General features: G+C 36.5%; 1 protein-coding gene across 8 annotated transcripts in view; it reads right to left on the reverse strand.

Annotated features, from left to right (window-relative positions):
* Positions 1–13790, reverse strand: part of sbf1 (SET binding factor 1) — a 186387-nt gene that overhangs the window by 59834 nt on the left and 112763 nt on the right. For all 8 annotated transcript variants that reach the window (XM_073066693.1, XM_073066691.1, XM_073066694.1 and 5 more), the window contains 8 exons: positions 13579–13728; positions 12482–12550; positions 4291–4449; positions 3200–3459; positions 2718–2890; positions 1999–2072; positions 666–861; positions 322–449 (listed from right to left, as the gene is read on the reverse strand). In XM_073066693.1, coding sequence (XP_072922794.1) covers positions 322–449; positions 666–861; positions 1999–2072; positions 2718–2890; positions 3200–3459; positions 4291–4449; positions 12482–12550; positions 13579–13728 — 1209 coding nt within the window. The remainder of the gene's footprint in view (positions 1–321; positions 450–665; positions 862–1998; positions 2073–2717; positions 2891–3199; positions 3460–4290; positions 4450–12481; positions 12551–13578; positions 13729–13790) is intronic.

Here is a 13790-nt window from a genome sequence, read left to right on the forward strand (position 1 = left end):
GCAGACTTGATGGGCCGAATGGCCTACTTCTGCTCCTGTATCTTATGGTCAAAATAGTGCCAGAGTCATGAAAAAGTATCATCATGGATGAACATCTCTGAACTCTACTGTATATCTAACAACCTGGCATTCTATAAACACTGCACTGGAATGTCAACAGAGTTCTGTTCCAAGATTTTGGAGGAAGGCTGGAGGACAGTACTTTTGGATACAAGAAATGAATATAATAACAATTCTGCTGTCACTAACATCTCTACAAGGGTAACATGTCAGGAAATGCGTGATCAATGCATGTTGCCTAACAATCTTTGAAATTCATACCTGAAAAGTGGAGGATCGTAATTGGAGTCTATCCTGTACATCCTGGTCTGTGCGTGAATGTGGGCTAATCTTCTTGTCTTTCGTGAATGATGCAACAGGGAATGAACGAATCACAGTCTGTTCCCCTGCTACAAGGTCAGACAAAAAAATGATTAATTCTCCAGAAATTATTAATACAGAAACATTCAACCAGAAAAACAGAATCCTTTATAGTCTGTATTTCACCAATGAAATTGCAGCCTAAGACACTATAAATTCATTGATCCATATGTTAATTCTCAGAATTTCTTGATTAGTTCCTACTCTGCCATCCACCAGTATCAGGTGTGTCTCTAACTTCTTACCCAGGGTTTCTGTGGGTACCCCTTTGAAGATGATGCGGTAGGTGGTAAGGAAAATGGCTCCCTCTGCTGGAAGAATATTGGGTCCTCCCACAGAACCTCCCATTGATTCTTCCCGTCCATCAGGTTCCAAGAATACCCGTAGTCCTTCCATTACCAACTCCTCTCCAATCAGCAGACTGGGGCGCAGAAGTTTAGGCTGAAGAGCATAACAATTGAGAGAGAAAAGGAATCGTTAATGGTGAAAATATTACCAAACCATGGCATAAAAAGGAGCAATCTCTACATACATATTAACACCTAGTTGTTCAACTGTCAAATGTATCGAGCATTAAATTTTAAATGACTTAACTACAATTCCTGTAAGTTGATTTTGACTTTAAGTTTGCTAACTGAGAACAAACACTCAATTACTAAAAAGGAAACACAACTTGTGACAGACTAAGAGACAACTAGAAAAGACAAGCAGATAGTTGGGAGTACTTTGTCTTCCCCTTGATGGGCCAACAGGACAAGCACTTGTGTTCAATCACTGGTTCAGTAAGGGGTGGGTGGGTCTCAGAAAAGGCTGATTCACAGAAGAAGCCTTTCACCAATATATTTATACCCCTTAAAGTTAAAATCTCAAATAGTTAATCCTCCCTTTAAGAATATTGTTCATTACACTGCAATTTTTTTGTGGGAATATAGCTAAGAATCAATTTCTCCAAGCCTTTTAATCTCAGGCCTGGCTGAGCAGCAGAATGATATTGGCTCCTTTCTCATCCTTACAAACTGTTATCAATATTTGCCCGAGTTAATGAAAACATACCATTTGTAGGCCACTTTCAAACCAACATACATACTGCTATAAATCTCTGCTCAAACAGATTGTTGTCAGTTGTGTTTCAGATTAGTACATAAAGTAGGAATCAACAACTGATGTACTAATTCACAACTTCTTTATTCTATTGCAGCAGGAGCACAAATCCAGCTTAGTGAAGAGTAGTGTTTTCCAACCGCTTACAATTCACAATGTTGATCTATGCTTCTGATTCTATAGATTTGCTAAGTATGCCCACAGTAAGAGAATCTCAGGGTTGTATGTGGGGATATACATGTACTCTGATAATAAATTTTACTCTGAACTTTGATTATTGTTTTTACTTTAATTCAATCTAGCTTCCAGCAAAAAGGAGTTATTTGTAGAAATATCATCAATTTCTCCTTAATGCTGCTCTTTAACATTAAAGATCAGAAGTTCCTGATTCCAAGTTCTGCCAAAATTAGAACCTGGAATGGCTGGTACAGTAGTAAGGAGGACAGATAGATTACCATGAACTGACAATATACTCACTTTCTGAATGGGAGGCAAGCGCTTGCTTTCTCGATGAACAGCATCCAGTGTCTCGATGTGCATTTGCACAATGTCTGCAGAATATAATATAAATAGTTACCTTGTACATCAGACCAGGGAATGAAGTGAGTGGACAGAGAATAATTTCAGTGGTTGAGGGGGAGATCTAGGAGGGGACATGGATATCCAATTTAGAATAACCAGCTTGAAAATAATAAAATGAAGAGTTGAAGCTGCAAAATTTATATCCACAATGTATAACAAGACTAGAGTCTACAGTGATACCACAGCACGGTCTTTGTTGTATGTGGTTTTTCATGGATTCTATTATGTTTCTTTTTTCTGAGTTTGCAAGAAGATGAATTTCGAAGTTGTATATGGTATATATACTTTGATAATAAACATGAACTTTGAATATAGAAGAATAGTCTGGACAGATTTTTCCATTAATATCTTTCTACTCTGAGCCATCAAACTCAACCAGCACACGTTAGGTACAGAGTTAAGATCTCTCTAAGCTGTGGCTTCAAACACTTCCAAGCAACCACAGCATGATTATCGGGAAATTAAAACCTTCTAGTTTGCTTAACAAGGGAAGTCTGATTGTTAGACGGAACAGCTTATTCCTGGTGAATATAGAAATTTTGAGCACCTGTCCACCATCCATAATCCTGAACCCTACTCACAGCAAACATTCCAGACAAGAAATAATAGCTCACCTGGTAAATTCGCATGAAGTGCTTTGAGGTGGTCACTACTGACACCACTCTCTGTGCACACTTTATCCACAAATCTGTTGATGAACCGAACAACTGAATTTGCCACATCAGAAGTCTCTGCGTCCTCAAATCCACTTTCAGTATCATAGCTCTCAGCCACACTGCCTGCAATACTGCAGATCAAGGAACAATTAGTGTAGAACACAGTAACACTGCATCAATTCAGCCACACATACTGAGAGAAAGCAGGATTGTCTGGTAGAAAACTATTTAGATTTGGAGCACTGCCGTTTATGAGATTTCCCCTTAAACTGCGAAGTGCTTCACCTTTCAATTCCACCACGAATGAAAAAGAATTTCATTGTCTGAATAACAGGGTTTCATTGACTCAGTATAACTAATAGCACAGGTTGCTGTTTCACTGCCAATGAGTACCCACTTACAGACATGTAACAACAAAACACAAGTGAGCTGGTCCTTACCTGTTTGTTACAAAGCTGTTGCTGACACTCTCCATGTCTCCAATTGCTGTAGAACGAAGAAGGCGATTCTTGCTGGTGTCAAGTGGCAGGAGCAGGTAAGTGAGACGATTGCCATAGTGAATAGCCTGACTATATACTGTGCTCTCCTCTTTATCAATTAGTTCTTGCTGTTTCTCTTTACAGTATGTTGGCCACATACGTAACTGTTCTGCTGCTACCTGCAGTGCTGACCTCTGCTCTCCCTCACCATTGACAGAACCCTGCAAAACAACAGAATGGCTGAACGCTCAGAATATCTTTCATTACCTCAATACCTCATAATTATAACAATTTTTTTCTCTAACATTAACATCATTCGTTTTGCGAGTTTCCTTGTCTGTGCAAGTAATCTCTAATAGAAATTTGATTACTGTTACGTTTGCATACAGCAACAACAACCTAGTAGGCTTAAACCTTTTTTATTGATTCATGTTAATAATGGTACACACTGGGCCACCTGTAATGTGGGAGCTACAAACCAGGCTCCCCGAGATGAAAAACACGCACCCGTAAAGCTCACACCCTAATGAAAGTGCCTCCCACACATAGGAGGCCCAATCAGTTCAGTACGCGATCAACTGGCCGCATGCACTCTTGCCACATTCTCATAATTGATCTGATATGGTTCAGTTTCATCGTCAGGGAGTGAATCTTGGGTTAGATTAAGGTTTCACACAGTCTCTTTACATGACCATCAGCTCCGACTAATGTTTCAATATCCTACAGCTGACAATTTTACTATCAGTGACAGAACAACTCTACAGATTAGGGTTTCACTACCACTTTGTGAATGACTGTTCTCCATCAGATTGCTGAACTTAAATCACATAAGCAATAATTGGTTGAAGAATGGTTGATTAGGGTTGAACTCTTATGAAAATGGTCAGAGTGCAGAAGGACACAATGTCATGTTTGTCAAAATCTTGGGTAGGGTGCATTTCGGATGAAAAGTAGTCAAAATAAGCACTGATCAGTGACTTGATGTCCATCATGGATTCCCTAATCAGCTATGACCAGTGGGAGCAGCAGTCAGTGATCAGGGAGCTACTTACTGTTTCTGAGAGATGATCACTATCCATTTCCAAATACAATGCTCGGATATGATTCTGTACATCACTGTAAAACATGGCTTCCCAGAACTGAAGATTAGTCCATACCAGATGATCCTGTACACAGCTGTATGCGAACTGTGTAACACCAGACCCCAGTTTCTGCAAACATTGAAGTACATGATTAAAATACTGTAAAATACAGAACCACTGTTTGGATCTATGGAATAATTTTTAATGCCACAGTCATCACCAACATCTTGTGCTTACAAATTGCCTTTATTGGAGCTAAATCAAATTCTATACAGTGTATTCAGGCTAATAGAGACACATCAAGACCAGTACTTTTTAGTCCAATTAAGATGCTACACCAATTACACCATCTCAGATCACAAGACCCTGCAGCGGATAGTGAGGTCAGCTGAGAAGATCATCGGGGTCTCCCTTCCTGCCATCACGGACATTTACACTACATGCTGCATCCGCAATGGAAACAGCATTATGAAGGACCCCATGCACCCCTCATACAATCTCTTCTCCCTGCTGCCGTCTGGGAAAAGGCTCCGAAGCATTCGGGCTCTCACGACCAGACTATGTAACAGTTTCTTCCCCCAAGCTATCAGACTCCTCAATACCCGAAGCCTGGACTGACACCTTGCCCTACTGTCCTGTTTATTATTTATTGTAATGCCTGCACTATTTTTGTGCACTTTATGTAGTCCAGTGTAGGTCTGTAGTCTAGTGTAGCTTTCTCTGTGTTTTTTTTTATTACGTAGTTCAGTCTAGTTTTTGTACTGTGTCATGTAACATCATGGTCCTGAAAAACATTGTCTCATTTTTACTATGCATTGTGTCAGCAGTTACGGTCGAAATGACAATAAAAGTTGACTTGACTTGACTTGAATTGACTTGAATTAGCCAGTTTCATGGAAATAGTCAAAAGACAAGCTACTGTTTTTTTAATATATATTTTTTATTAAATTTTTAAGAGAATTACATACAATGAATAGAATAATAGAGTAATGAAAATTAATATGTCCTCCCCCTCCCCTTAACCCTTCCCCCCTTAACATCCCTGTCTAAAAAAAAAGAAAAAAGAAAAAAAGAAAGAAAGAAGAAAGAAAGAAGGATTGCCTGGATATCAGAGGATCCCCACATGCTCCATGGAGTTCAAAATAACTTTAGTATATATCTTTTTTTTCCCCAAATAACTAATAATTTTATCTTCAAAGGACCTATATATTTAATCCTATCTTTTGTAGATAAGGGTGCCAAATTTTCAAAAATATATCATATTCAATTCTTAAATTATAAGTAATTTTTTCAAGTGGAATGCAGCTATATATTTCATTATTCCAACAGTCCATAGTTAATTTATGAATCTGATTTCCAAGTAACTGCAATAGCTTTTTTGGCTACTGCCAGTGCAATGTTTATAAGTTTTTTCTGATATTTATTCAATTTAGGTTTCGTTATTACCCCTTCAATATCGCCTAATAAAAATAATATTGGGCTATGTGGAAGTTGTATTCCAATAATTTGTTCCAGTAAAAGTCTTAGATTTATCCAAAAAGGTTGAATTTTAAAACAAGACCAAGTAGAGTGTAAAAAAGTACCGATTTCTTGATTACATCGGAAACATTGGTCAGATAAATTTGGGTTTAATCTATTTATTTTTTGTGGTGTAATATATAATTGATGTAAAAAATTGTATTGTACTAGTCTAAGTCGGACATTTATTGTATTTGTCATACTATCAAGACATAGTCTTGACCAATTTTTTTCATCAATTTTAATATTCAAATCAATTTCCCATTTTTGTCTTGACTTATGAATTCCTGGTTTAATTGTCTGTTTTTGAATCAAATTATACATACAAGGTGTAAATTTTTTAATTTTTCCTTTTTGAATTAAAGTTTCTATTTCATTAGGTTTTGGCATTAACATTGTTTGACCCAGTTTATCTCTTAAATAGGCCTTCAATTGAAAATAACAGAAAAGAGTGTTATTTGATATTTTATATTTATTCTTTAATTGATCAAACGACATCAATATACCTCCTTCAAAACAGTCACCTATATATCTGATCCCTTTTTGAAACCAGTTATATAAAAGTTGATTATCCATTGTAAAAGGAATAAGTCTATTTTGAATTAGGGTTCTCTTTGCTAATAAAGATTTCTTTATCTCATCATCCACATTTACCTTATTCCATAAATCAATCAAAAGTTTTAATATAAGAGGTTCTTTCTTTTCCCGTATCCATTTGGATTCCCATTTATATATAAAATCTTCTGGTATATTTTCTCCTATCTTATCTAACTCTATTCTAATCCATGCCGGTTTTTCTTCATCAAAAAAAGATGCAATAAATCTAAGTTGATTTGCTTTATAGTAATTCTTAAAATTTGGGAGTTGTAACTCTCCTAGGTCAAATTTACATGTCAATTTTTCCAACGATATTCTTGACATCTTACCTTTCCAAAGAAACTTCCTCACACATTTATTCAACTTTTGAAAAAACTTCTGGGGCAGTTGTATTGGTAATGTTTGGAATAAATATTGTAATCTAGGAAATATATTCATTTTTACAGCATTAACTCTACCTACTAATGTTATTGGTAACATCATCCATTTATCAAGATCTTCTTGTATTTTTTTCCAATAACGGCAAATAATTTAATTTATATAAATTCTTTATATCATTATCGACTTATACCTAAATATTTTATGCCATTTGTCAGCCATCTAAATTGAGTTACTAATCAACATTGACTATAATCTCCTTTAGTAAGGGGTAAAATTTCACTTTTATCCCAGTTTACTTTATACCCTGATATTTTCCCATATTCTTCCAATCCAAAAGATAATTTATGCAATGAATGCAATGGATTTGTTAAATAAATCAGAACATCATCAGCAAATAAATTAATCATATATTCCTCCTGGTTAACTCTGAAGCCCACAATATCTGGATCTGTTCTAATTAATTCAGCTAATGGTTCTATCGCCAATACAAATAGGGCAGGTGATAATGGACAGCCTTGTCTAGTTGACCTTGTTAACTGGAATGATGTTGAAATTTGACCATCTGTCACTACTTTAGCTTTGGGACTAGTATTTAAGGTTTAATCCATTTTATAAAAGATTTTCCTAACCCATATTTTTCCAATACCTTAAATAAAAAGTCCCATTCCAATCTATCAAATGCTTTTTCTGCATCCAAAGCAACTGCCACACTCATTTCCTCCTTCTTTTGTACCAGATGAATTATGCTAAGTAACCGAGTTACATTATCTGCCGATTGCCTATTTTTAATGAAGCCTGTTTGATCCATATGTCTTAATTTTGGTAAATATTTAGGTAATCTATTAGATAAAATTTTTGCTATTATTTTATAATCCGTATTCAACAAAGAAATAGGCCTATATGATGTTGGTTTTAAAGGATCTCTATCTTTTTTTGGCAATACTGTTAGGATCGCTGTCCAAAAAGATTGTGGAAGTTTATGTGTTCTTTCCGCTTGATATATTAACACCATAAAGGGAGGGATTAATAAATCTTTAAATTTTTTATAAAATTCAGGTGGAAAACCGTCTTCTCCTGGAGATTTGTTACTCTGGAGTGATCCTAAAGCTTCTTCAACCTCTTTTAATGTAAAGGGCATATCTAATCCTTTCTGTTCTTCCAAATTCAATTTTGGAAGAGTTACTTGTGATAAAAAATTTCTATCTCAGCAACCTCATTTTGTGATTCTGATTGATATAATTCAGAGTAAAATTTTTTAACAGTTTCATTAATTTCTAAAGGTTTATAAGTAATTTTATTTGCACTTGTTCTAATTGCATTTATTGTTTTGGAAGCCTGCTCTGTTTTCAACTGCCAAGCAAGAATCTTGTGTGATCTTTCACCTAATTCGTAATATCTCTGTTTAGTTCTCATAATTACTTTTTCTGTTTGATATGTCTGGAGTGTATTATATTGTAACTTATATTGACAAGTTGTCTTCATTTTTCTTCTGTCATATATCTTTGGGATTCTTTTTCCAATTTTGTAATCTCTTTTTCTAATTGATCTATTTCTACCATATATTCCTTCGTAATTTTAGAAGTATAACTTATTATCTGACCCCTCAAATATGCTTTCATCGCTTCCCATAATATAAATTTATCATCAACTGAATGAGTTTGTATCCAAAAAAAGATGTTTTTTCATAAAATCACAAAAATCTTGATGTTTTAATAAAATTGAATTAAATCTCCATCTGTAAATCAATTCCTCCTTATCCATCATTATCATTGTCATTATCAAGGGGGAATGATCTGACAGTATTCTCGCTTTATATTCCACACTTTTCACTCTATCCTGAATATTCGTTGATAATAGGAAAAAATAAATCCTTGAATAAGTTTTATGTCTATTTGAATAAAATGAATAATCTCTTTCTTTTGGATTAATTCTTCTCCATATATCAATCAAATTTAAGTCTTTCATCAATGATAAAGTTAGCTTTATTACTTTTAATTTTGTAACAGCCTTAGTTGACCTATCTAGAACTGGGTCTAAACAAAAGCTAATATCTCCACCTATTAATATTTTATCATGTGCATTGGCCAAATTCAAAAAAACTTCTTATATGAATTTTGCATCATTTTCATTTGGTGCATAAATGTTCATAAGAGTCCATAATTCCAAAAAGATTTGACAATGTATAATCACATATCTCCCCACAGAATCAATTAGTACATTTTGTATTTTAATTGGTAAGGTTTTATTAAGTAAAATTGCAACTCCCCTCGACTTTGAATTAAATGAAGCTGCAATAACACTTCCAACCCAATCTCTCTTTAATTTCTGATGTTCTGTCTCTGTTAAATGTGTTTCCTGCAAAAAAAGCTATATCTCCTTTCAGTTTCTTAATATATGTTAAAACTCTTTTTCTTTTCACAGGTCCATTAAGCCCATTAACATTAAAACTTAAAAAATTGAGTAAATTAGTCATTCAAAATACCTTGGGGAATCTCTTTAAAATTCTCCATGTTGCTATGTGTTTCCCCCTCCAATCATCCAGGCAAAAAAAAAAGAAAAATAGAAGAAAGATAGATAATAAAGAACCCCCCCCCCCCCACTAATGTTGTGAATGAATAGAAACACAACATTACCCCCCTCCATTTTACGGGTCATGGCAATCGCCATGATTACACATGTGAATCCTGCAGCAATCGATCAGAAGCTCCTCCAGCTCCCCGTAACAAAAAAAATATATATGTGAAGAAGAAAAAAATTAATATCTCTGCTCCCAATTAATATTCCTCAATTTTTTTATCTTGTTCCCCTTCTATCATATACTTAAAGTATATTTGTATATTCTTCTACACATAAATGTCCATCAAATCCGATCCCTATCTCAATCTTCATCTTTAATCCATTTCATTTCCATAATTCTTTACCGCATCTCGCGAATATTAGGAAGTTCTTGTACAAACTCCTCCGCTTTCTGATGATCAGTAAAAAATCTTCTTTCATCGTCATCCAAAAAAATTATCAGTCTTGCTGGGTAGCTCAATATAAATTTATAACCTTTTTCCCATAAGATTTTTTTCACTGAATAAAATTCCTTCCGCCTCTTCAAAAGGTCGTAACTTATATCAGGATAGAAAAAGAACTCTTTTCCCTCTTATCATCAATGGCCCATTTCTCTTTCTGGCACCTTGAGCAGCTGCCTTCAAGGTCTTTTCTTTATCTTGATATCTTAAACATTTTATCAAGATTGATCGTGGATTTTGATCTTGTTGGGGCTTTGGTCTTAAAGCTCTATGAGCCCTTTCGATTTCAATTAACTGACTTCCCTCTTCCATTTCCAAGATTTCCGGAATCCATTTTTGAAAGAATTTTATTGAATCTTCTCCCTCTATACCTTCTTTAAGACCAACAATCTTAATATTGTTTTGTCTGCTGAAATTTTCGAGCACATCTACTTTTCCCAACAACCGTTTTCTTTCTGATGTCCAGGCAAGGATATTATCTTCCATCTTGTCCATTCTTTCAGTGTTGTCTCCCATTTTTTCTTCCAACTTTTTAACTTTCTTGTCCATTTTCGTTTTTCCACCACCTTATCAAGCGTAATCTTTACATTTCTAATATCTGTTTTTATTACTTTTAATTCATGCATTATTTGTATCAGGGCTTTTCTTATGTCTCCAGAAAGTTTTCCACCTTTAATTTCCTCCTGTTCTTCTTCGTCTTCATCTGTATTTTCCAGAGAGTTTGATTCTACATCCGATTCACCTTCATTTTCACTTCCAGTCGCAGTTGGAACTTGTAGTTTTGTTTGCACCTGTTTGTGCATACTCGTTTCTTCACACATGCGCAGCTCCTGCTGTTTCTTCTTAGAGACCATTGATATTGTCGCAGCCTCCTGCCCTGCACCATCGGAGGCGACATGTACCTCGCCAGGAAGAGATCCAACTTGAGTACAAGGCTCCGCCAAAACGGCCGGGCCTCTTTCCCCGCCAACTCGCGCTGTCTTCAAAGTAGTAATTCTCTTCTGATTCTGTTTAGGAGGCGTATCTAAAAATAGTCCTGAATTGTTTATAAGTAGTTTCTAGAAGGTATTTATTAACTCTTCTTCACTTAAACTTTGTTTTATTGGTTTTTACGGGAGAGCTGGATTTCCACGTCTCGATCCTACGTCATCACGTGATGTCCCTCGACAAGCTACTGTTTAACTAGGTAACAATCTATATAGTTAAATGAAATGCTATACAAATTAGAACTCTGCTAATAACTTTACAGTACTGCAATGCTGTGTATTAGTTCCTAGTAGTTATCAATGGAGGAATTCATATGTAGTGTTCTTTCGATTGGCTGTAAATGAACAAAATCAGGGCAGACACCTAGTGCAGATAATGGACTGCATTCATGCTTTAGACATCTGCATCCTCCAAATCTACTTTCAAATCTCTTAGTATCTCTCCTTTCAGTTAGTCCTGATGAAGGGTCTCGGCCCGAAACGTCGACAGTGCTTCTCCTTATAGATGCTGCCTGGCCTGCTGTGTTCCACCAGCATTTTGTGTGTGTTGTTTGAATTTCCAGCATCTGCAGATTTCCTCGTGTTTGCATCCTCCAAATCTTCATTTTCATTGGAAGATTTATGATGACTGTTAATACTTCCATCATTCCTATCTTGAAGTAGTGAAATTGTGTCATTTTCACTCCCTACCATTTCTGGTATTGCCAAGTCTGAATATTTGAAACTGTGGTGGGTAAAACAGCTCAGAATTGTCCTATTGCTTATTTCTTGCAACTTATCAGTGACACAATCACTGCTTTTTGAACACAAACACATGCAACTGACTCTACTTAAAAACCAATTGCTATAAGCAGTGTAACGTCTAACAGCCAAGTGCATGTGACAGACACTAGTTAGAAACTGTTTAGCAACAGTTTCTTGTCCCGATTAAGAGGCATAGTGTCCCAAATAAACAAAGGGAATCCCTGCTTATTTCTTAATTTACTTCTTGTTCCTTGAGTTGTCTCAAACAAATGACTGCCCTGATTAACTCATGGCCCAAATAACCAGAATCCACTGTATATATATTGATACTAACTGCCAGAAACAATAACTCCAAATTCTTATGGTCAGTTCAGTGCTGGCTTCCAGATTTTGGTAGGTGGGCATTTATTTATTTAGCGATATAGCACAGAACAGGCTCTTCCGGCCCTCTGAGCTGTATGGCTCAGCAGCCCCCCGACAATCCCTATTTAACTCTAACCTAATCAATTTACGATGGCCAATTAACCTACCCAGTCTTTAGACACGGGAGGAAACCAGAGGACCCATCAACACATGCACTCCACAGGGAGAACAGCCAAATTCCTTATAGAGGATGCCAGGACTGAAATCTGAAATCCGATGCCCAAGTTGTAATAGCGCCACTCTAATTGCTCTGCTAACATGCCTCCAAACCTGCAAGCAGATCTTTTCCAACCCCTGTCCCATGTAAGCATTCAGGCCATTCCTCCTCTTCTCAGCCACCTGCCCTTCTCACTCAGATCTCTCTTTCTTTGCCCATCTTCTCACATGTGATACCCATGCATGCATTTGGCACTTTCAAGTTGGCTTGTTACCACTGGCCTGTGAATGCCCACTATTCATTGTGCAGTGTTGGATATGCACATCACATAAACTTACTCTGCAGAAAGCTGTAACCAATGGGAGGAGAGTTGCTGCAACTATATGTTCATCCAATGGTGTGCAATCCTGTAATAAAAAAGGATCAATTCAGATCATTATTCCTGCACAGCCCTAATCCTGTTGCAAACTCTCCTTTCCTGAGCCTGGGACTGCATAAAGGTTTATACTGAAAAAAATACTGCCTCTAACAAATCAGAAAGAGCAGCTTAAAAAAGTTAATCTGCCATTTGAAAAGGAAAACTGTGGAGTAGGGTAAACACTAAGAGTGGAACCAACTGGAGAATGGGGAAATGGCGTAGAAGGCATTGAAGCCAGTCTAGATCAGCCATCATCATTTTTACTTACTTACAGATACAGCACAGTAACAGTCCCTTCTGGCTCAAAGAGCCCAATTATACCCTTGCAACCAATTATTTTACTAACCTGTATGTCTTTTGGAATGTGAGGGAAAACCAGAGCATCCAGAGGAAACCAAAGTGGTCATGGGGAGAACGTAGAGACTCCTTACAGACTGTGGTGGGAATTGAACCCAGGTAATAGTGTTAAACTAACGGCTATGCTACCATGCTGCCCATATTGAATGGTGGGGCAGACTTGAGGGGCCTAATCTTAACTGTCCTTGAGAAGGTGGTGGTGAGCTAGCTTCTTGAATCACTGTAGTCACTGCAGTGTGAATATGCCAACAATGCTATTAGGGAAGGTGTTTGAGGATTCTGAATACACTCAGGTCTTGAGTATACACAGCTTTTTGTACAGAATTCCCAAGATTCTCAATGCGTGATGAAATTTCTTTTTGACCAATTATTCCTAGACTGTGGTCCCTGCGTCTAAGCACCCCAGCAGGAAAACCACCATAGCTATTTAGAAAGCTCTATAAAAATTTTATAAGATGAACTAAATGTCTCCTCCGATCCAATCAGTCTGATTCTGTCACAGAGGCAAAGCCTGCTTACACTGTAGAGACTTATTTCATTTAGAAAACAAATAACTAAACGAAGTACCAAATTCACCAGCAATGTAAGTAAGAGGCCCAAGGACAGAGATTTAAAAAAAATTCAACAGCCTATTGCCATTTGAGAAGAAAATCAAAGTACCTGCAATGCACAGTTCATCATCCGGACAATATAGTCAAACTGCTGATGATCAAGGACTGCTCGATTTTGCAGAACATGTAAATTCAACTCTTCAGTGAGGCATTGTCGAGCAGCACGTCCCTTAAGGGCTCTTAACATGGCAGGTAATAACTGTACAGAGACAAAAAATACATTATTTGATCAAATAAATAATGGTTACATTTAAAGCTGAT

The sequence above is a fragment of the Hemitrygon akajei genome, chromosome 14 (assembly GCF_048418815.1).
Source record: "Hemitrygon akajei chromosome 14, sHemAka1.3, whole genome shotgun sequence".
Taxonomy (NCBI): Eukaryota; Metazoa; Chordata; class Chondrichthyes; order Myliobatiformes; family Dasyatidae; genus Hemitrygon; species Hemitrygon akajei.